General features: G+C 44.4%; 1 protein-coding gene across 1 annotated transcript in view; it reads left to right on the forward strand.

The window, feature by feature from the left end:
• The window catches only part of SUCLG2 (succinate-CoA ligase GDP-forming subunit beta), a 257,002-nt gene that overhangs the window by 155,758 nt on the left and 76,385 nt on the right, over positions 1-24,859 (forward strand). The window contains exon 9 of the mRNA XM_084764927.1: positions 2,297-2,439. Within this exon, the coding sequence (XP_084621053.1) occupies positions 2,297-2,439 (143 nt within the window). The remainder of the gene's footprint in view (positions 1-2,296; positions 2,440-24,859) is intronic.

Below are 24,859 nucleotides of genomic sequence, written 5' to 3' on the forward strand. Positions count from 1 at the left end.
TTTTAAAATTACTTTTAATTATGTGTATATACATCTGGCAAATGCCCCCCCAGAGTTCAGAGGAGGGTGTCATTTCCCTTGGGGCTTCAGTTACATGTAGGTGGTTGGGAGCCGAGCCTGAGTGCTAGGAACCTAATTCATAGCCTCTGCCAGAGCATTGCATCTCTCCAGCCCCGGGTTTGTGTAAGGGTTGTGTTGTGTGCTCGGGCTGCTATGGCCCTTACTTGCTGTGTAGCTCATGCTGGCTTGAGTTGAGGCTTGTCCAGCTGTAACTTTCTGAGTGCCAGGGTCCCAGGGATGTGCTGTGCCCCCATGCTGTTTTTTAAATTATCTGTATTGTCTGTAGGCCCAGCTAGTGATCAATGAAGACACAGGCATGTGTTATATTTTAAAATAGCCTTAGTTAACCTGGGGCAGGGCAGATATCAACCCTCTAAACTATTTTCCATAGTGGGGCAGGTATGGGATCCCTGCCTCAGTCCTATGCCATCTGCTTCCAATAACTTTTTTTGTTTGTTTGTTTTTGTTTTGTTTTTCGAGACAGGGTTTCTCGGTGTAGCCTTGGCTGTCCTGGACTCACTTTGTAGACCAGGCTGGCCTTGAACTCACAGCGATCCGCCTGCCTCTGCCTCCCAAGTGCTGGGATTAAAGGCGTGCGCCACCATGCCCAGCCTACCTCCCATCCAAAATCCCAAATACATGCTCATGTTCTTCATCTGGGCCTGCTTCTGCATCCACGCCAGCCATGTGTTTTTCCTCCATCTAACCCATGGTGGCCTCCTACTCCTCTCCCTCCAGGTCTCTCTCCTTTCTCCTCGTGGCAGTCTTTCTTCTTCCCAGAATTCCTCTCTCTCCTAGCCCGACCAATCTCCTGCCCTGCCCTGGTGATGGCTTTTTATTAAGCAAAAGGTGGGTCACAGAGACAGCAAGCAGTAATTAGCATCAAAACACATGAGACCATTCCTCACACTATGCTCCAGTTTCTTACACTCATTTGCAAGAAGGAACATGAAGGGATGCTGTGCTGGGCTCTATTTGTCCTCTGAGTCGCTATTGGCTATTGATGAGATCATATAAAAATGCTTGCCTGCCAAAGGTGAATGAAGAAAGAGAAGAACCTGTAAATGTTGGGTTAGCCCCAAAGGTTTTACCTTCAGAGATCATCCCCAAGGAACAAGCTCAGCATCACTCTTTGTTCAAGTCAAGCTGTTTGGACAGCTAGCTACTCCTCACAGCCTTCAGTCTTTCTATGTGAGGCAGGCATGTGAACCGTGAGACCGGGGAACTGGACTGGAGTAAGAATTGCTGCCACCTCCCTGCCACCTTCTCTGCCTGCATGCTCAGGCATGCACCTTATAGACACACCTCCCAACCCCACCCCTCACTTCTACCATCCTTGAGGTAGTCACGTAGCCTAGTGACCAGGACGTGTGCAGCTAGCACTTGGAATTCCTCTCCTTGCAAATGAAGCATTCCTAGCACCTCAGTCCAAACAACGATAGACACTCACCCCCAAAACCCCTACCCACTTCTCCAAGGTTTATACAGCTGCCATTCTCCCTAGTAAATAGAGCTGTATCAGTAGAATTGCTGTGTCACTGGAAAGCTGTCATTCTCCCCACACCCCTATACCCACACACTGCCACACCCACACCCCCACACTCACACTCCCACACCCTCAGACTCCCACCCCCACACCCCCACACCCACACACTGCCACACCCACACCCCCACACTCACACCCTCAGACTCCCACCCCCACACCCCCACACCCACACACTGCCACACCCACACCCCCACACCCACACCCCCACTCCCTCAGACTCCCACACCTCCACACTCACACCCCCAGACTCCCACCCCCACACCCCCACACCCACACCCACACACTCCCACACCCACACCCCCACACTCACACTCCCACACTCCCACACCCACATTGGTGCTTGGATGCCCCAAAAGGGAAGAAATAGACTCGGGGCTCTGGAATGACATTTCTGCCCATTCTTCGCCATGGCGCCTTTTCAGAACTCACAGCCACATGGGTTCCTCTTCTTGACCAGTCCTTTTTATTTCAATCAGTAATGATTTCTTTGCATTGCTGTCTTCTTGTTAATTCTTTGGATACACTTATCCTGATTGTTCAGCATAAATGACTATGAGTTTATGTGTTGAATTCCAATTCAGGACACAAATTAGCCTAGAAATGATAGGACTGCCATTTGGCCCTGTGTATTCCTGTCACTTTCCATGCTAATTAATCTACCCTATGTCATGAGCTATTTGCATTTTACAGTGAATGGTGCTGGATTGGCCATGGCTACTTGTGACATCATTTTCCTGAATGGAGGGAAGCCAGCTAACTTTCTGGACCTCGGTGGTGGTGTAAAGGAAGCTCAAGTCTACCAAGCATTCAAACTGCTCACAGCTGATCCCAAGGTAACTCTTCTCTAGTAAAGAGGGCCTAGTGCTCAGCATCTGGGCTCCAGATGATGTAACTTGGTTTTGTAGTCTCAGGTACAAATCCTGCTATCTATTCATTCCAGTACATGATAATTTGACTTCAATTTGGTTAAAGGCTTCTAAGTAGCTCCTGGGTCTCATTTCGGAAACTGTGCCCACAAAGTCTTGGGAGGTGGAATAGAACACAAAAGACAGTGTGTCAAGCAGCAATGTGCTTTCATTAGCATGTATTTGGGTAATTGCCACCGAGCCGTTAGTCCTATGTTTATATGACTTATGGATTCAGCCTCACATTCCTTTTGTAAAGACCCTAAAAATATTACCAGACTATTAGAAATGTAAACAATTATAGGATAAACATTATAGTAAATAATGTATAGAAGAAATAATAGCCTCACTGTTTTCTGTATATGGTTTGATCTCCATTCTTCATTACAACAGTTTGTAAGATAGAGATTAAGCAGTAAGTTACTAATGTCATTTTCTAAACTCTGCTGTTTCTTTGTTTAAATGTTTTCTTTTTAACATAGTGTAGCAGACTGGAATGTAGTGTTGCTGTCTCCTGTTAGGCGTACTGCAGGTGTAAGGAGTTCTTGGTCAGTGTTTTGCTTTGCTATAATTGTCCCTTCTTGGTCATCAGGGGAACAGACTTAGGCTTGCTTCTTATAGAGAGTGTTTCTATTTTTAAAAAATGTATAAATTTCATAATTTTCATTTAATTCTCTTAACTGGACTTGGGGCTAACTGTATGTCATATCTATGTGTATTAAACTTCATTCAAGAATTGTTAACCCAATATTGTTAGGGTATTTAAATTTTTTGTTGGTTATTTGTAAGTATAAGAAATCTAGACTATCACAAATGAAAACAAAACCAGAATTGACCCCCAGCCCCACCAAGATATGCATTACCACTTGCTTCCTGTGGAAGCTTCTCATTAAGATGTACACAGACGCTAAGATCAAAAACTCAGGTGACAACACATGCTGGGGAGGATGTGGAGAAAGGGGAACACTCCTCCATTGCTGGTGGGAGTACAAACTTGTACAACCACTTTGGAAAGAAACCTGGTGCTTTCTCAGAAAAATGGCAATAATTCTACATCAAGATGCAGCTATACCACTCCTGGGCATATACTCAAAAGATGCTCCACCATGTACCAAGGACATTTGCTCAACCATGTACATAGAAGCTTTATTCATAATAGCCAGAATCTGGAAACAACCCTTTGGGCCCTCAACCACAGAATGGATAAAGAAACTGTGGTACATTTACACAATGGAATACTATTTAGCTATCAAAAACGAAGAATCTTGAATTTTGAAGGCAAATGGATAGAACTAGAAATAATCATCCTGAATGAGGTAACCCAGACTCAGAAAGACACCATGGTATATACTCACTTCTAAGTGGATATTAGCTCAACATAGATGTCCTTTGAGAGACTCCACTCATCCGGGGATTGTAACAAATACTGGGACTTACAGCTGGACTCTGGGCAAAACCATTGCAAATCGTGTGAAAAAGTTGGGGATGGAAGGACAGGGTAGAGGGTGTCAGGAGCTCATCACGGAGACTGTGAAAGGCTGGTGGATCTGGACCCAGGGGGGCCTGCACAAACTGATGCTGCCAAGGACCCTGCACGCAGAGCACCGAGGAGGCCCCTGTTCAGATGTAGCTGAGTCACAGCTCATTCTCCACATGAGGAAAGGGGGTGGGAGGGAAGAGTGGGGCACTGCCTCTCATAGGAACTCTGGTGCAGGCAGTTTGATCACTGCCCGCTGCCGCTTGGTGGAGATGCCCTGTGGGGACACAGAGGAAGAGGATGCAGGCTCTCCAGATAGCTGATAGGCTGTGGTCAGATGATGGGGGAGGAGGACCCCACCTGTCCGAGGTGTAGGGGAAGGGAATAGGGCGGAAGAGGGAAGGAGGGTGGGAACAAGAGCGTAAGAGCAAGGGGATTGCAGTTGGGATGTAATGTGAATAAATTATAAAAAATGTTTTAAAACTTAGTAGCTAATGAATCTACTAGTTATTACTTTGATCAGAATCTTATTGTCACAACTGTGTTCCCTGAGAAAAATCAGAATAAAGACTTCATTATATTGTGCACAACTTAAAAAAAAAAAGGGCAGAGGCCTGTTTGGGTTCATATGCCGTTTGGTTCCTTATGTCCAATGTGCTTGTCAGTATTTCTTGTGCCTTAGTGTTTTCTGAGTGTAATTTACCTTACAGTTTGCTAACTCTTTTCTTTTGATTCATAAAACAACTGTTAAGATATCATTAGCTACTTCTCATCAGTTCTACAGTGTTGTCCAGAAATAGCAAAGCCTCTGCAATCTAAGCCACTCATCCATCAAAGGTATTGGGGAAAAGATCGGTCTATGCAGCCTGTGTTGTATAGGTTCAGCTGGTCACCAGTGGCTCTCCCGTCCTGTGTTGTTTAGGTCTAGCTGGTCACCAGTGGCTCTCCCATCCTGTGTTGTTTCGCACATGCCTTCTTCGTACTTCCTTCTAAGGGAAGAGTTATTTTCCTCCTAGAGATCCCCAAGTGATGTGTACGCTGTAGGTGCCACGAACACTTGAGCACAGCATCTGGCTCTCTGAACCACAGTGCCTCAGAGGACAGTGGTGGGAATAAGACACTGATTGCTAGTGCCTGTGGAATATGCTTATGTCAGGGTTAGAGAGCTGCTGAGGGTTAAATCTACCAAGAAAAGTATCAGGACTTTGAAACATCTTTTCTTAGTAGCTGCTCTTGAATTTTAACTTTATAAAAGTACAGGGTGTAAGGGATTTTAAAAATGACTTGCAGAGCCATTTTTATTGTTTTTGTTTAAATAGTCTCTTCAAAACTTTTGACTTTACCTTATGGAATATTTTCAAGTGCTTGGAGTGCTTCAACTTCTTTGAGATTGGCTGTCATCCTGGGATGGATAAAGGGATGTGGGAGTTATTTTCTTCACACTATATCAGGAAAATGAATGCATAGCTTATCTCCCTGAACACTTTCCAAACCTTGAAATTTCTAGGCTGGTTAAAAACATGGAAATTAATCCGTGTTTTCAACCCTGGCTTTGGTTCATGCAAGTCAGAGAACAGTGGGGGGAAAAGATAAAACTAAACACCACAAAAAAGGTACAGATGAGTTGATTTGATTTTGCAAAGAAACAGCTTGTAGTTCTGGCAGTAATTATTTCTAATAGAGCCGTGTCCACCTGCCTAGAAGTAGCTCTTCCAAGAGCCCACAGATAATTATTTCAAAGTATTGTCTTGTTAGATGGAAGAATTAATCAGTTACGTTCGCCGAAACTCAGAATTACAAACAGCTTGTTAGTGTTAAACTCAAACCAAACCCACAGTCTTAACACCTATGTTTTTGTTGTAACACAATGTAATTTTACTGGTAAAGTAATAAGTACAATGTCATTCAAGAAAAATATGACAGATTCGTATGTTTTTATCCACAGTGTTAGCCATACCTCTGAATTTTGCATTTCTTTTGCTTGCCTAGGAAGTCCACATGCTAGTTTTCATGTTTTTAATATAAACATCTGCATAACAAATTTATGTACTTGTTTATAACATCTGACACAGAACTCCTGTACCATCTAAACCAAGAGTCTTCAAGATAGTTCAGTTATTCAGCCAATTTCACATGAGCTTTATCGTTCAGTGTGTTACTGTTTTGTATTTTCTGTCATAGCTCAAGTGGAGAGTAAGGCTATGGGGTCTGTCTGCTGCTGGGAGTGTAGGTCTCACCTGATCTGCATTTTGACTTGCAGAATAGCATTCTTGAACACGGGGATAGATATAACAGAAAGAGGAGTTTTGTTGCAATCTGTTAACAATTTAACACATTTAAAAGAAAAATATTATATAGAATGTTGTCCTTGGGTTTTGTTTTTGTAAATTATGCTTTGACTTGCATCTCTAATTCTGAGATGAGAATTCCAGACACAGCATCTGGCCTCTGTGAAGTAGCTGTGTAAATGAATAAAGCGAAGGCTGGTTGGCACAGCTTGCTCAGTGACCCCGCTGGGGCCTGCGCTGACCGAGCCTGCGGCCCTCTGGGCCTTCTTTAGAGAAGCTAGAGGAGGTGAGTGGCCTGAGTGAAGCACTGGCTTGCCTGGACTGTGCGCCTGGCTTGCCTGGACTGTGCACCTGGCTTGCCTGGACTGTGCACCTGGCTTGCCTGGACTGTGCACCTGGCTTGCCTGGACTGTGCACCTGGCTTGCCTGGACTGTGCACCTGGCTTGCCTGGACTGTGCGCCTGGCTTGCCTGGACTGTGCACCTGGCTTGCCTGGACTGTGCACCTGGCTTGCCTGGACTGTGCACCTGGCTTGCCTGGACTGTGCACCTGGCTTGCCTGGACTGTGCACCTGGCTTGCCTGGACTGTGCGCCTGGCTTGCCTGGACTGTGCACCTGGCTTGCCTGGACTGTGCACCTGGCTTGCCTGGACTGTGCACCTGGCTTGCCTGGACTGTGCACCTGGCTTGCCTGGACTGTGCACCTGGCTTGCCTGGACTGTGCACCTGGCTTGCCTGGACTGTGCACCTGGCTTGCCTGGACTGTGCACCTGGCTTGCCTGGACTGTGCATCCTGGTTTGCTGCCAACTTAGGAGTACCTCTTCCAGGGTCCTTCAGCTGCCGGAAGGAAACATGCTGCCTGAAGCAAAGGCCTCCTGAGATGAGGGAGCATTCTTTATGGGGCTCCACAGCCCGATAGCCAGGGGTTACCTTTCACTACTTACTGCCATGGAAACCTGGGCATGTGATTCAACTTCCGTGTGCCTCAGTTTCCTCTCTTTTATAAAGTGCTTACTAAAGAGGGTTGCTTAGTTACAAGAATTATGCATATCTCTCTCATTTGAAGGGACTTTTGATTGGGTGGTAACATTTAACATATTTAAGGAAGGATAAGGAAAACCTACCCCAGGGGCGGGCAGTCGGGCCTTGCGCATGCTCCCTGGGGACGGCTCTCTGCAACGCCTTCTTGTTCACCTTCCCTATAGCTCTAAATTCACCATTTGAAATTCACAGTTCATCATCTAAATTCACCTCAACGTTTGTCTAAAACACAGATCTTAAATAGTTGGAGGAGTTACCACCCCTGAGATTACCCTTTAAACTGCTAAGCAGATCAAGAAATATCCCTGAGCCTCCCGTACACCAGCCCATCCTTCTCCCAGCCTGACCTACTCCAAAGAGCAACCGCTGTCTGTCTGTGAACTAGCACAGATTTGTGTACCTGGCTTTGAACTTAAAGTATCTTATGCTGTGTTCTCTTGGCACCATTCCCTTCTCTTCAGTGGTGGTACTGGCCAGTCTTCTCAGCTGCAGGCATCCTAGCAGGTATGTGGCAACACCAGGGTTGGTTTAATAAGACCTTGCTCTGTTGGACACATTTCATTTATTTGTTGATCATTGTAATATCATCTAAATTTTTAAATTACTAGCGTCTATAAAAATGTGAAAACACATAGCCGGGCGGTGGTGGTGCACGCCTTTAATCCCAGCACTCGGGAGGCAGAGGCAGGCGGATCGCTGTGAGTTCAAGGCCAGCCTGGTCTACAAAGTTAGTCTAGGACAAGCAAGGCTACACAGAGAAACCTTGTCTCTAAAAACCAAAAAAAAAAAAAAAAAAAAAAAAAGTGAAAACACATGATTTCAGTATCATTTCTAAAACACAGCTGACACTTGTGTCACCGTTTTAAATGTTCAGCTCCTCGTTGTTTTCTCGCCATCTGAACAGGTTCCCTCATGCCCAGCCTTGCCCGTGTGCTATTTTGAAACTGATGGTGTGTTGGTCCTGTGAACCTGGGAGAGCGGGGCCTAGAAATGAGGTAGTCTAAATGCCTCATGCAGTAGCCAGCTTCATTCAGAGCACCAGACAGTTAACACAGTGAGGGGTAAGAAGAGTAAAGTGTGCAGTCACAAGGACAAGCCACATGTGGCAAAACATAGAGGCATAGAAAGGATAGTGCAAAGTGTTTAATTGAATAACATCAGCAAGCAGTAATCTGAAGTAAACACACTCGATCTAATCTGCTGCACTTGGTAGGAGCAGGAAGAAAGCATATGCCAAGAAGAATTTTGCTTTGTGAAAAAACTGGGCTCACAAGACTCTTGGGGTTTTCTCACGAGCACTCAGAATTCTCACATGACTACGTGGCTGTGTCCAGCAGTGGAGGACTGAAATGGTCATCCCTTTGCCGAGGTTCTCTAATTGGACAGCCAAAAACAAACAAACAAACAAACAAACAAACAACAAACGATCAAACAATAAAAGGAATCATCAGTTCCTGTTTGAAAGAACAATCTAATAATATTCTGGTATAAAATTGCAAAGCGAGTATCCTTTTGAGCCCTGTAGTAAGTGCTTCAATTTCTCCAGAATTGGAGGCAGGAGAAGTAAAACTGTACGCCTGGTTTCCGGGACCATTGTGCCCAGGCGGCTTTCGGCCTGATAACTGTTCTGGTTACTGCCTGCTAAATGAAGCGGTGTAAAGTGCTGTGCCTGTAGAATCTATTTAAAGACAAAGCAATACTATGGGTTTTGTTTCATTCACCTATGTATCAGAGGCAGGGAGTTTGTTGAAAGGTACACTGAGGCAGATAAAATTTTAAAGGCTTTACGAGGACAGACAGCAACCCCAAATCTGGCAGCTCCAAGCTGGCATGGCCCTAGGGATGCTGAGGGACAGGCTTTCTGAGCGCAGACTCAGAAATACAGCAACGAGATCCTGCTGCCTATCCAAGAGGAAACCTTTACTTCCTGAGTCACTGTAGACAGATTGCCTGGCCACAAGGGAGCCTTTACATCCGCGGTCCCTGACGCTCTGGCAGGAGTGTTTTCTCACTGGTAGTGCCCGGGGCTGGTGCAGTGCCAACTTCATTGCTTGTGAAACAACTACCCTGTTACTCCTCTCCTTCCTTTCCTTGAAAATACGTTGTTCTTTCACAAAGACTGAGAAAATCAGAAGACAAGGCAAACATGCGTGCTTTGTTGTTTTTGTTTTGATTGTTTGGATTTTTAACTTTTGCACAAACTTCTTATTGTGCTCCTCCTGTATAAATGGTAGGTTTGTGGGTGACGTTCTCATGCTGGTGCTTTGGTCTTATGCACCCTTATATCAGCTACCATCCTTCCTCCTACTCTTCTCCTTATCTTCCCAATAGCCCTCTGTTTTGAAGTGTGTGTGTGTGTGTGTGTGTGTGTGTGTGTGTGTGTGTTTTAAAATTAAGTCTGGATTCCATATACAAAAAAAAATTTCTCTTTCAGGGTGTGGCTTGATATGCATAACATAATCTTTATTTCTATCCATTTTTATTTTACTGCAAATTACCTTATTTTACTCTTTTGTTGTGACCGAGTAAAGCTCCATTGTATATTTGCACCATATCTTCATATCTTCATCTGTCAGCGAGCAGCCCTGATTCCATGTCTTGGCTAATCTGAAACTACTGTAGTGCATGGGTGTGCAGACGCCTCTGTGATAAGCTGAGTCAGACCCCTGCCATATACCTGAGTGTTACCGGAAGGGGCATAAGTGCTTGGTTTATGGTTCTCTGAGTAACCACCTGATTGGTTCCTAGATTCAGGCCGCCGTTCTGTACATGGTAGTCTGCCTGAGCATCTAGTTTTGGGAAAATGTTTTGTTTCTCAATGTAAAGCCTGTTCAATCTAGTCTACTTTTACTTAGACGAACAAGTTATTTATGTTTTTAGGGACTCGAGAGATGGCTCAGTGGTTAAAAGCAGTAGCAGCTCTTCCAGAGGATCCAGGTTTGATTCCAAGCACCAACATAGTGGCTCACAACCTTCTATGAATCCTATTCCAGATGGTGTGATGCCCTCTTCTCACCTCTGTAGGCACCAGGCAAGCACATGGTACAAAGACATAACGTAGAAACAAAATACTTATACACATTAAACAACAACAACAACAAATTGAAAAAGTGTGTGCAAGCAAATTTCCACCTTTAATTGAAGCATAGACATTGTATCTATTTATGCATGTATGACTGTTCAGTGCACACTTGCAGTGCGTAATGATTAGGTCAGCATAGAATAGCTCGTTACTGTCAAATCATTCTGCATATACTGAAAATGAAAATCTTTCTGCCCTGTGTTCCTCCTCTGTCCCTGCTGACACTGGTTTTGCTTCTCTCATGAATGTGTTCAGACTTAGCTTCTGTTTCTTTCCCTGACTGATGCAAGTTTCAGAGCAGGCCCTCCCTCCATGCCAGCTCTGGTGCAGTCTATATTACCTGGTGTACTTTTCACGTATGTCTGATGGCCACTGCCAATTGCAGACAATTCTTAATGGAGCATTGTCTGTTTCTGTGTTCTTTGCTGGTACACCGAGAAACTAGAGAGAAGGCTATGCTGTCCTCGCTGCTGCTTATAATTCACATTTTAATGTGCCTTATTTTGTTTGATGTTAAGTACTTCCAGACCCTCACTGTCTTGGAAACACCTTTCTAAATCGTGCTATTAGTGCCAGCATAGTCAGTAATTATTCATCTTGTATGTAGAAGCCTTTAGGCTGTTACAGAGAAACTAGGCCTCTAATCGAATTCTGATGTCAAATAGGTTAGAAGTGTATAACTATTAGAAGAGTTACAGTTTTTGCAGTATTTCATATCACTCTCCCTCTTGTACTGAGAGACATGTTGAGTGCAACAACAATCAAATAATGGCCAGGACTGATGTCAAGACTGCCCGACTCTTCAAAATAATAATAATAATAATCATCATCATCATCATCATCATCATCATCATCATCATTGTCTCGTGATGGCACGGCATCTAAAAGTGTCACTGCTATTATCTTGGAGGTTTTATTCTAGAGGCCAAAGGAGCTTCAAAGAGGAGGCATTAAATGTGCACAGCAGACTTCGGAACATGAATCAGGAAAACAAAGCCAACACCCTTCTCTGGCTTTCTCAGCTGTAGTGCACAGACGTTGTAATCTGGTGAGATGAGCCCCATGGATGGGGAAGCTGATGGTACTGCCTAGCCCCCTTCCCCTGCGTCCACACTTCTTATTACCACTGCCAAGGAACTTGGAATCAGAAGAGTCATCCTGTTGTGCACTGAGCAGCATGTGTGCATGCTTCTTCCTGAAACTGCCCCTGCTGGTTGGTGCGCTAGAAGTCATGTGTGTCTAATGCCATCTTACACACAGCAGCTCCTCTTCTATAGTTAGTAAGTTGAAAGATCATAGAAAAGTGTAGAAATTATGTCTGGGCACGTGGCTCCCACCTGCAATCCTTGCACTTTAGAGGGAGAGGCAGGAGGACCAGAAGTTCAAGGGCAACCTGGAATGCAGGACTCTCTGCCTTAAACAGTCAAATACAAAGATACATGTGCATATGCTTTTTTAAAAATGAGTAATAGTTTTTATATAAGCACCACATTGATACTATAAAGCTTTTCACTATTATATTTTTATTTGTCCTATAGTTGTTAATACTCTCAGCAGCTAAGTGGTGTCTGTGTAACTATAAACGCAGTGTTTAGACAACCATGGGAAGTTCTTCATAGAAAGTAAGATTAGCCACCCCCATGTTATCTCCTAATAAATAGGAAGCCGGTACCCCACCCCACTGGCCTGAGGGTATTTTTATTAATAGAGAAAGTTTTAGTTATTTTTACTTAATACAAAATTTTAGTTAGTGTTCCCCTTTTAACTTAAAGGTGATTTTTAGAATTTAGGTCCCTTCACTTTATGTGTTTGGAAAGTTAATTTGTACTTGTATAAACATCACTTACTTTCAACAATTTACATTTCCTATTAAATGTATAAGATTTAAAAATGTCCCTGACTTTTTTTTTTAAACACAACACAGCCACTGCTAACACTTGGTTGAGTTTTCTTCTGACATATTTGTTCCACAGTAGGCACCATGTTTGTTAGCTGGTCTTCTTGACTGTCAATTTTCATTAACATTAATGCATCCTGATCAGTATTGAAGGACCATTGTTATTCACAAGATACTTGAAGAGGCCAGTGTAATAAGTGGAACTCAGTGCTGTAACTGGCACTGCTGCCGTTTCTGTTTAAATAACAGTGAAGTAAAGGTAACCTGAGGACACTTGTGCTTTGTGTATTTAATACTCAATGGACTCCTGGCTCCGCTTCCTTGGTGAGTTTGGAGTTAATGGTGTGTTGTTTGTAACTGTGGCACAGTCACTCTGAATTGCATAGATTCCTGAGCCTGCCTCAGTGCTTACCTGAGTGTCTGGCTCGTCATGGTCCTCATATCTCCCCAAAGCCTTCATTTTAGTGAGAAGGGGTGAGCTGGGAAGAGGAAGTCCTCTGCAGTCTTGCCTGTTTTCTTGCTAGGTTTTGAAAACACTGTTCACTAAAGAGCCTTGTGAGAGTCAGGTGATGCCTTTATGCGCTCTCGCCACTCACTCCAGGTGAACGTCTAAAATAGGTTTTTAAATCTCTATACCCCTTGCCACATGTCACTTTGGTCTTACCTTGTGCCTTCCTTTCTTTTCCACGTGATGGAGAGTTACCTCCTGTGTCCTTCCTATTTTAGATGTTCTCAGCTTGTCTGGGAATGAACTTGCTTTCCTCCCACCTTATTGCCAAATTAGTCATCTAGGTAAATACTTTTCAACTAGAAAGAAAAGCTCCACAAGTTGCTAAGCTGTCCCCTTCTGAAACTAGTCTGTTCCTGGAGCCATGTGTTTGTGAAGACTACCGTACAACAGGGCATGCTCCTGGAGACCATAAATCTAGAACTAGACCTGTCCCAGCAGAGTTAAGGATGGATGATGCCTTTACAGAGGATGGGGTGACCTCCCGTCCAGCAGCCACAGGCCACGCACAATGAGTGTTTGGGAGAGACTGGAAGCTCCAGGGCCTTCCTGGGAGAAGGAACAGGGAAGATGGTAGAGGAGAGGCATCCAACATCGGCAGGATTCCAGGCATCATTTAAGGGGTGGTCTGAGCAGCCACCGTCTCCAGGCTTTCGTGCTCGTGCCAAACTTGGAGCATATAGAAGACTTAGTTCCAGGAAGACTGGATACCAAGTATTAAAGAAGGAACTCAGCCATGGGTACAAGCCAGGTGCCTATTAGGTCAAGGGTCACCGCACCCTCAGAGTGGCTTAACTGGATTGGGAGGCTATTTCCAAGCATGTTGGAGGGCAGGTCCTCATGATATCAGAGTTGTTGGGCCAGACCCTGCACCCTGGCTGCCATAATGACCTGGGCTCTGCCACCTGTCCTCTATAGACCAGATACAGAGACAAAGTAATGATAAGAAGCAGAAAAGGGGGATTTATTCAATGTGGACACATTGGGAAAAGAACGAAGTGATCCAAGAATCCTAGCTCCCCCAGTCTATCTCATGGTGGTGACATGAGGTTTGGTTTAAATGGGGGCCGGGGAGGCATAACTAATCAATGCGGCCCTTCCCGTCACTGACCCATCATTGTCTTTACTCAGTATCTGCTACAAAGTGATAAGGCAAGTCAGCAATGTGTGACGTCTCTCTCAGGAGGTAAGCTGACCTCCTGCTGATACCAGACTCCAGCCTTTCCCATCTCCCAAAATGAGACTCCTAAGGAAATCCAATTCCTTGGGGATCCATAGTCTCAATAGTCTGATATCCAAAGGGAGGGGTGCAGATTTCTCTTTAAAATATCTTTATTTCTGTCAGGACAGTTACACTCAAGGGCCTCATATCCGAAGTAATATTCCTCCAGACCACAGAACGACTAAAGGGATGAGAAGCCACTCCAGGCCGTCAGCACACAGGATTTATGAATTATATAGGTATGTCAGTCTTTCTGCTGTAGGCACCGAGGATGGAGTCATGAGTGAGTAGAATCCTATTCCCTGAAGCTGCCACTGAAGAACAGGAAAGCCAATGAGCAAATAAACACCCAGTGCGAAACAGATACCAAAAAGTAGGGCCAAAATAATCAAGTGTAACAAGAATGCCAGGCCTGTAAGCTCTTCCATGGCCTCCCCAGGAGCACCGCTCTGCTTGGGTTGCCCTGGTAGGACTGGAGTTTAGGGTTTGTGGTCCTCAGCATGACTTCCCAGCACGTCCTTCTTCTGGGAGCTATTATCCCTGCTCCCCTGCCCTTCAATGTGTCCTTACCAGAGTTCCCTGAGCAACAGGGCTTACTGCACTGCAGACCTTTGGAAGTAAGGAAGGGCTGGGACGGGAGGCGGCGGGTTGACTAGTTGACACTGCAATTTTCACTCTAATTTGGGTGGCTCCTGCCTTGCAATTAGAGAACGTTTTCTGGCATGCCTGCTTATTTTATCTGCGTTTCTGGGACCCTCTCCTGAGGATGTTTTTACCACCCTCAAGATCTTATGAACTGGAGCACATCGAACACAAATATTAGCATTCCCAAGGGCTGGTTGGCATAAATCCCAGTTAATTATTTTTCTCCCTGCTTATCTATAGGTCCTTTCATTAATCGTTATATATAAGCATTCTCAACACATCCCTCTTTTTGCAATTAGAACTCAGTAGAGTCTTCTTGAGCAAATACTTAGGTAACTTGTAATACCCAGAGGCCTTAGGCTCAGAAACCTGAACAGAAAATGTGGAGCTTTAACCCTTAACCTTCTGGATTTGACTTGGTTGAGACCAAAACAAAAGTGACTTAGGGCTATTGGAATTTAGGTAGCAACGAAGAGAATAAATGCCATTGCATCTTGTGTTTAAGGAGATGCCTGATTTTTTTTTTTTTTTGCACGTTGCAACCTGTGTTCAGTGGTTGTAGTTTAGGAATGGAGCTAATTCTCTATTTAAAGCCAAACTAAGCAAGTAACCCAAATGTTGATGGTGCTACTAAGATTCTGACAAAAAAAATTACTTTATATATTCACCTGAGGGTGAAGAAGTGAATGAAAAAATTCAAATAAAAAAAACATGCAACAGACTTAGACTTTAGAATCAGAATTTATTGTCCTATTTTTCTGTTCAGCTACAACCTTAAAAACACTGTATATTGCAAGGTGCAGGGCCCGAGAAGATGGTATAGTCAGTAAAGCCCTGGCCAAGGAACATGAGGGCATGCATTGGAGTCCCTAGTCCCCATGTAAAAAATTAATACAAAACAACAACAACAACAACAACAACAACAACAACAACAACAACAACAACAAAACAAGCCAGGCAGATGTAGGAGCATGCCTGGCCGCTCTGGGGAGAGCAGAGGAAGATCCCTGTGGCGTGCAGGCTAGCCATTTATCTAGCTGACCCATGAGCTGTAGATAGTAAGAAAACCCTGTCTCGGAAAATAAAATCTAGAACAACAGAGGGAGACACCTGACATCCGCCCTCTGGTCTCCATCTGCATGCGCACGCGTGTACACGCACACACACACACATACACACATGCATCCCCCCCATATACTCACATGTGAACACATATACATTTATATCCATTTTCACACAGAAAGTTGTGACAATTAACCAAACAATGCTAAATGCTTTAGCTGTACAGGGTGCAAGGAAGGAAAGTAGTGGCCACCCCCATCCCAGAAGTGTTCATGTGCACTGTCCCACACAGCGTGGAGCTCCTGCATCCCATTGACAGTCAAAAATTAATGAGTCATGTGATATGCCTGGCCCAAGGCCCGCTGAGAAGTGGAAGACCACGCGTGATTTGGTGCTCTGGCTTCCCACGGAGCCTCGCTTACGGGCTTTTCTTCTGCTGCCATCACCCCTTTAAAGCAGTGGGAGGAGCAGCTGAGGGGCACATGTAGTCTTCCTGCAGTCTTCTAAGGCATGAGGCATCCATTACTCTTAAGGACACATCTCATTGTCTAGGTCCTAGAGAAGCAGAAGAGCGTCTGTGGAGCCGAGGAAGCTGCGGGTGGCTAGGCACTACCAGAGTGGCCTCCCTCTTGGGCGTTTCTACACACATCAGTTTGTTTCCAAAGTGCTGTCCAAAGCAGAATAGAGAAGCTACAGCCCTTGCCCAATTAATGCAACTCCCTGCTTTTGAAATAGCATATTTTGGGGATGCAGCTTTGTTTATTCTTTCTTAGTGTACTGACTGATGTCAGTGACCTCCCAGCCTATTTGACCAAAGATGAACACTCATAGTGTGGTGGGGAATCCCATCAGCTTGTATGCCAGTGGCATTCTGTGAATCGTTTCAGGTGTATCAGAAGCACTGAGGCTGAGACTAAGCTGTGAGGAACTTTTACTGTGAAGACTGGTTGTCATGACATGCAGATGGAAGATGGACTTCCTTGTAATTTACATGTTGCCTCTTATAAGAATATTAGCCTGCCGCTGTCACTGAATTCGTTAAAAATTGATCCTTAGCCACAGATTGTATGAGTAGCGCTGCACTATCACTTTCAGTGAGTGATCAGTGTATGAAAGGCAGCACAGCTAGCACATCTGATGGCGGAGCTGATAGTCCAGTGGTTTGATTAAAGTCGTAGGCTCTGCCGGCTCTTGGCTCCTTGTGCTTCCTCCTGACTCTTCTTCTGTTCCTTTGGGACCACCTCTCCTGTCCCCTGTCATTTTGGAGGCATATTCTCCCCATTGCACATTCCGCATTTTTCATGTAAACAAACAGCCCACTGAGCATGCTCAAGCCACACAGGTTGATGGAATGTCTCCCTGGGGTAGGTTGCTTTTAAGGTCTTGGCCACAAGCCCTTCAGACTAGGCCCAGTGGTCTCTAAGAATTTCCTCTTGGCCAGGCGGAGGTGGTGCATGCCTTTAATCCCTAATGTATTCAGGAGGCAGAGGCAGGAGGTTCGAGGCCAGTCTGGTCTAAAAAGCAAGTCCAGGACAGGCAAGGCTACACACAGAAAAACCCTGTCTTGAAAAACCAAACAAGAAAAGAAAAATAATTTCCTCTAAGAATCACCTCAGGGATAGGGCACCTGCCTCTGGGGTCATGAACTTGAATAACGGGGCCTGGGAGGCTGCCCTTCCAGACACCTGGCACATGTTGTGTAAGTTCAAACACTGCAGTTTTCTGATGGAGCCTCATGTGCAGTCATCATGCAGTTACATGTCTTAGGTGTGTGGCTGTTCCAGTGTGTCTGCGTCAGCTAGAGTCTCCTTTACATGCGCATTCTGTGGCCCACTGAGTCCCTGTCCCAGGTGCAGAGCCCAGCAGTCTGTTCTCACAACCTCCTCAGAGGATGTTCATGTGGTTTTAAATTTGAGTTGCCCCCTCAGCTTTGTCCTGTCCCCTTACCACAGAGTCCTCTCTATCACTGATGTCCACCACAAGTCCTGCCTAGCTGTGAGGACCAGCTTCACTGAGCCGAAATCACACCAGCATCCTCTTCCACCCAGTTCCAGGCTCAGCTCTTTTAATATTTATCTGTTCCCTTCCCAGTGTGCTGTGATATCAGCTTCTGTTTTATTCTTTTCTATTTCTGTGTCATATCCATCTTTGAAATTCAGAGGAAATTAGCATTCTAAAGTGCCTTTCTATCCAACTGAGAACTCAGGGTAGTCTTTCTGTTAATAAAGTTCATCAGTGGGTTTGTAGGTGCATTTTTCCCTTATCAGTTCCCTCATAGAGAACTTGTATTTTTCCTGGCTGTTAACGTAGAGCATAATAACGGGTTGTGTCATTCTCAAGTGACTTTCTATAAACTTTATGAAATTACCTCGTCTCGAGTGTAGTCACTGAAGTGGGTCTTATTCACTTTTGTCTCTGCTAAGTTACCATCAGCCGCTGCCTTTCACCAGAGACTTCTGTGCTGTTATGTTCTCCGTGCATTTACTCTCTCAGCACTTTTCTTCTTCCCTCTTGATTTGTAAGTGTTTCACTCTGATTCTGTCTCTCATCGTTTCTGGTTGCAGAGTACAACCTTCATTTCTTATCTGGTCCCTTTTGCTATTTGGGGAAAGGGAAGTGGTCAGATGTTTCTGTATTTGACAAATGCCATGATAATAGGCAGTTTTAAGACGAGATATTGAATCCTCTTTTATGTTTGGACAAGAAAATTGATTTCTAATACAGTGTGGCAGAGGTCGTCTTGAATTTTTCTTAGATATGTGAAGAATTTTTTAAAAATACCATTTAAAAAAAATCCAATTTAATGTTTCTTTACCCCAGTGGACATGCTACTTTTACAGATTATAATTAGTGAATCAGCACAGTCCTCTCTGTAGCTACTTGACACGTGTGTCAACCACCAGGTAGAACTGGGAAGTGGATTTCCCCTTTTTACCTGTGTTCAGTGTCCAGGTGAGTGCTGGATGCTAGTGCCTCCTTTTCTACCCTTGTGCCATGGTGCCAGATGTTCATGTCTCTGTCACAGGCTGAGCCAAGGAAGAGATGGGGTGTGGCCTTGCTTTCATTCTGTAGGTCTCCATCTCACTGCAGCTACGCACGGTGACTGCTCAATGCGAGAATCGGGTTCAAAGACAGATTCACAAAGGAAAAAAATGTAGCTCAGGCTAGCCTCGAAGCCTCTCAGTGGATGAGGAGGACCTTGGACTCCTGAATCTTCTGCCCCTGGGATTGCAAGTGAGCACTGTCCACCAATGAATGCAGTATAAAGGGCGTAACCCCAGCACATTACACATGCTCGGGAAACTCTCTACCCACTGAGTACAGCCCCACACTAGCAAAGTGTGTTTATAATCATCATCAGCTTTGAAAATCCCTGAAGGTACACTTTAGTATGTGAGGTCCCCACCCCAGTGAGGGATGCGCCCCCACACCTGCTTCAGCAGCTCTCGTCCTTGCAGGGAGCAGCACCCCACCACCGCTAGTTCTCCTCACTTCGCTCTTGCTCTCTTCCCACCTGTTTTCTTTCTATCTCCAGAGGGTTGGCTTCATAATGTGTGTGTGAGCCAAGCATATGGTACCCAAGTCCCTGGATGTGCCTGGCGCCACCTGACGTTACCAGGCACCATGAGTACCCTGGCTGGAGAGCTGCACTGTGACCTAGTTTGCCTTACTCTTGGTGTCCTGGATCAGTGTATAAGCTCATTTAAATTGGATACTTGTGACTTAGATTGAATGGTGATGAAATTTTATTAATTAGATACAGATTTTTAGAACAGACAGAATAAAAAGGCAGGATTATTCAAATGCCTTTGTTTAAAGGGAACCTTTCTGTATCACAGTCTGATGGCATTGTCCTTCCAGGGTATCTTTCAGTTTTATGATAGGGTGGATTTTCAAAGTGAAAACAAGGAGAAGAACCACCTTTAGACTGCAGGAAGAGGCAAAACACCCATACTGCACTTCTGTACATGGTGGTGGGTGATGAACTGGATTGTCCCCTGCTTGATGGGTCATGTGATTTAAAGGCTCTGAACTGAAGCCTCTCTGTTCATTGTACACACATAATAGCACAGCTTCAGGCAGGCAAGTTACAGGACCTTGGAGACCCCTTCCTTCCTCCCCCCCCCCACGCCCCATCCTCGAAGGACCACACCTCAGGACTGCTTAATGGATGTGTTCCCTGGGTTGCAGCAGACTCACCTTTAATGTAACTCACAGGCTGTTTAGTTTTTGTTCCTGGAAGAGGAAAACAGACGATATTTTCTAAGATTGTTATTACCAAGAAAGAGATATAATTCCATTGTCTTCAATATTTTAAAAATGAAGTTTTTGTTGGTAAGCCCTTGATACTTTGTTCTTGTTAGCTAGGGTTTATATAATTTTTCTTTCTCTGTTTTGCTAAAACAAAGTAGAGTTAGTTGTACTCTTCTAGTACAGCAGAGCATTGGGTGACTTGGACCCTTGGCAATATTTTGTGACAATTGTTGGCCATTTCTGCTCTTACCTTATAAGACACTGATGAGGAATGGAGGCTCCGGGGTTGGTTTTTAGTCACTGCTGGCTACTATAACATCTTTTTGTCCTTGTCATCTTTCTAGACCAGGACAGGACTTGAGGCTTGGATTCCAGAGATGGCTGAGGTGGAGGCTGGCTCTGTCTGGGCTATAAGGGCCATTAGGTACTCCACCAGAAGGGATGGAGACACTAGAGAGGGTGGTGTTCCTCCCCTTTTAAGCCCAGAAGGAGGCTTTGCTGAGGGAGGAAGCTCAGGAGTCAAAAGACCTGAAAGAGCCATGAATGGCCTGGACATATGCATGGATATCACAAACCAAACAAAGCCCAAATGTCACAGACTTCAGTAAAAACACCGAATGAGAGCTACATGTAGCTATCAAGTGTGTGTTTGAACCTAATTTTAAGTGAGCTCCTTTAAAAACTATTTTAAATTTTTCTGTGCTATAGAATTTTGGAATTGAGCAAGACCTTCAAAATCAGAAAGAAAGCCGCATCATAAGGCAAGTTAAATTTGCGCAAATACAGGAAGGCTTGGCATGTTTTTCTGAAATGGGGCCAAGTTCATTATAGCATCAGTTAAACCAAGCCTCATCTTTTTCAAATGGGAGCAGCATGGAGTTAGCACGTCAGCATCAGCAGTATTGACTCTTCAGCACATTGATGTATAAAGTCTGGGGGAGGTTTTACTGTGTTAGGATGTACCCATTCCATCTCTAAGGACTCAGGCCACCAGAGGGGAACACGCACGAGAAGGGGGCAACTGGTGTTTGGTGTCATTATACTCGGTAACCATCTTCATCTTCGCCTTTGGCAAGTCCTTAGAAATTAATGACTGAGGCTGCTGACACTCAGAGACTGTCTGCAGAGAACAGCCTTCCCCATACTCAGCTTTGTGTTTTGCACCTCATGGTCAGAAGCTCCTGCATGACTCCAGGAAGCCAGTGTAGAAGCAGGGGGTCTGGCCAGCCGCTTGGGTTTTTTGTTTTTCCCATTCTCTTAAAACAAAACAAAACACCTTTTAAAACTCTTACATACATTCTTCACTAACTAAAAAACACTGTTTTCATTTGTTTACTTATTTATGTGGTGGGTGTGGGGTGCACAGGTGTGACAGTGTACCTGTGGGAGTCAGGGGACAGCTTGTGGAAGTCAGTTCCTGCCTTCCCCTGGCTGCCCAGAGGTCAAGTGCCGGCCGTTAGCCCTGATGGCAAGCACCTTTGCTGTCTAGTCATCTCACCCGGCTGCCGCTAGAAAGGTAATACATTTCAGAATTCTTTATCCATGGCGTCTGTTTTATCTTTAGATACATTTTAAACACAGCTGAGTATTTAGATATGTTGTTTGATACGCTGCCATTACAGAGGCTGGGATGTACAAACGGACTCGGGGTATAATAGAGCCGCTCCTAGCCCGTCACTAACAGTTATTAAAACCGGCCATCTCTGCCTCCTGTGTTCGCTTTTGTTTCTGTACTTAGGTGTTTCTAATTGAATTTTGGTTCACTTTATGTTTTCCCACTGAACAACAAACTGATCTTTTATTACTTCATTGGATAGTTTTCTATACCAAGATTCTTAATACCTGTTTCAAATTCTATTATGTGGATCCTTGTATTCTTAGTCACTTCTCCATGGTTAAGATATTTAGATAGGTTTCTATCACCATATTATGATCATCTCTGATTCTTTTTATGGTCTACATCATAGGTAAACTTGAAGGAGTGCACTTGCTTTCATCCTTGTAGCGATGGCTCTATTACAGTTCCCCTTTTAACAATAGCATAATGTGGAGAATTTTAATTCTCTCCCAAGATGTCCTCTAGTGACCAGTTACGTTACTGATGTTGATTGGCTTGTTACTTCTGTTGATGTGACAAGGTACCTGGCAGAGCATTTAAGGAACAGAGGCTGTGCTTTGAAGGATGGGTTACAGTCCATTATGTCAGGAGACATGAGGCAACTGGCTATGCTGTGTTGACAGATAGTAAGCAGAGACACAGATGCTGGTCTCAGGCAGATCTGTTAGGGAAGTGAGACCCCAGCCCTCACAGGCCTGTGCTGCCCACATTAGTATGTGTCTTCCCACCTCAGTTAGTCTGGTCATGCCCCTCACTGACGCACCCAGAGGCTTATGTCCATGTCATTCTAAATCCCACCAAGTGGTTGAACTTGATGGTAGGGTGAGGTGGCTTCTGTCATTCCCTGAGGAATTTAGTAAGTAATCCTGCGGGTTAAATAACAGCCAAATAAGATGTGGCTATGTTGTCATTAGCAGATGTCTTCAGAGGCTCCATGCACAGCCCAATGTGTGCACCACTCTGACACTAGGGTAAGAATAAATCATGCCCATCAAGGACATTTCATTATAAGATAGCCTAATAAGTATAATTTTAATGAAATATGAAAAGAACATAATTACAGTTCTGTATTTTATTATAAACCAACCTGTGGCTATCATGTTTGGAAATTAGGACCAAAACATGACCCTTTGGTGCATGACCCTTTTCAGAAGTTCCTTTTGAGAATAGTAAAGTATGCATATGTATTATTGTGCAGCATTGTCTCTGGTGAGTTAGAAAAAGAGGTTATTTGTCAGGCTATCCTTGTCAGGCTTTTTTCATGAACTTTCAGGAATGGACAAAAGTTGGTTGATAGAGATGAAACTAGATTGATTTTTAAAATCTATTTCTAATGTAACATCTTCCTGTTGCTCACTCTGTGTGTATTAAACACAGACTGTCCAACACTGAACATACACAGGAAAAGTTTGTGAGGGTTTTGCTTGTTTGTTTAAAAATATTATTTTGGGCTAGGGAGCTGGCTCAGTACTTAAAATGCTTGCTGTACAAGCAAGAGGACCCAAGCTTGGATGCTCAGAACCCATATAAACACTAGGCAGGCAAGGTGGCTTTCTTCTCATTCTAATCTCAGAAGGCAGAGACTGGACTTGGGGATCCTCCAGAGCAAGCTGGTTACCAAGGCTAGCCATGTTGGCAACTTTTAACTTTAATTGAGAGACCCTGCCTCAAAGAATAGGTAGAAGAGCATTAAAGGAAGATGGCTGCCATCAGCCACTGGCCTCTGCCTGCCTACTTACACATGCTTACCACACACTCCTGAAAAGGAGAAAAGAAGGAAAAATTTAAAAATCTATATGTATATGTGTGTGTATCTCTTCACATTGTGACCCCCCAGAAACAAGTTCTTTGTATATCATTTTTCCCATCATCTTCAGTGGCTACAAGATAGATGTACATCATGGATGTGTTTGGTTTATGAAAACATTTAGTTGGTATTGATAAGTGGAGTCCACAACTATAGTATTTCTCTCTGGAGACCAACTGCATCTCATAAAAGGAAAAGAGTGAGTTTACGCAGGCCTGGGTTTTGCCATGTGGAAATCGATAGCTACATGGTCCATCCCACGTCATTCTGTCAGATGCACCTTGATAGTGTGGCTGCTTTCCTAGTTAGTAATGGCAGAACATCAGATTTTCCTTTCCTCACAAGAGAGAGCTATAAATTGAGAAGGATATTTTTCCTTAAAAGCTGCAAAGCCAGTTAGATACATGGAGGCCGTCAGCCACAACCAAGCCAACTCTCCAGAAAGCCCTTCTGTTTATCTGGTGTGCCTGTTTTATACAATTTGGTTTTTTTTTTGTTGTTGTTGTTGTTGTTCTAAACTACATGTAAAAAACTAACTGGCATAGGTTTTGCTTTTAGAGCAGCTCTCAACAGAGATCCAGCCTAAAGGTGGGGAATAAGACACAGTGTGCCCAAGGTTCAGCCTTCATTCTTCCTGTCACTGCAGTTAGCAACAAAACATTAGAGTCTTGTTTCTTAAAGTCCAGCATGCCTGAGAACCACAAGAGTGCTGTGCATAGCTCGTGCTACTGAGTGCTATTCTGGGACTGTATTTGTCACATTCTTAGACTCAACCGAGGAGGCAGGGTTAAGTGAGCAACTATTAGGGGGAAGTTGGAAGGTGTTGGGAGAGGCTGGCTCAGCCATCAGATTGCCATGCAGATCTGATCCTGCAGGAAGGAAGTGAGGGATGGAGGGAGGGAGGGAGGGAGGAAGGAAGGAAAGAAAGAAGGAAGGAAGAAAAGTCATAGAGGTGAAAGATTCTGACCCAGCAGACAGAGAAAGGTGTGGAAGCCATTGAGCCAGAAGAGGCCTTATGTCTGCTAGGATTGCACCTGCCCAGTGTTCCATTAAGTGAAATCACAGCCTGGGCTCAGCTACAGCTGGCAAGCTATCTACTGACTGCTTGGGGTCTCATCAGTAAATCTTGAGTTACTGCAAATGGGAGGACCAGAAAGGGCTTCTCTGAGGTCCTGACAAATGAGTTGAGATCTGAGTAAAGAAAGGGATGAAGTGAAGAGAAGAGAAGAGAAGAACGAAGTGCAGAAGCTAAAGACAAAGAAGAAAGCTGAGGAGGTCTGAGCTCAAGCTGGGCCCAGCTCAGGATGGATTCATAGGCCAAAATAGGAGTTTGGGATGCGGCAGGAAAGAGATCTCACAAAAACTTGCCACACCAGATCATAGGTGAGGGTAGAAACCTGCACGGTGGGAAGGGAATAGAGACAACAGCTAAGTGAAGAAAGTAGTT

The sequence above is a fragment of the Acomys minous genome (genome assembly GCF_964271855.1).
Source record: "Acomys minous genome assembly, chromosome: 17".
Taxonomy (NCBI): Eukaryota; Metazoa; Chordata; class Mammalia; order Rodentia; family Muridae; genus Acomys; species Acomys minous.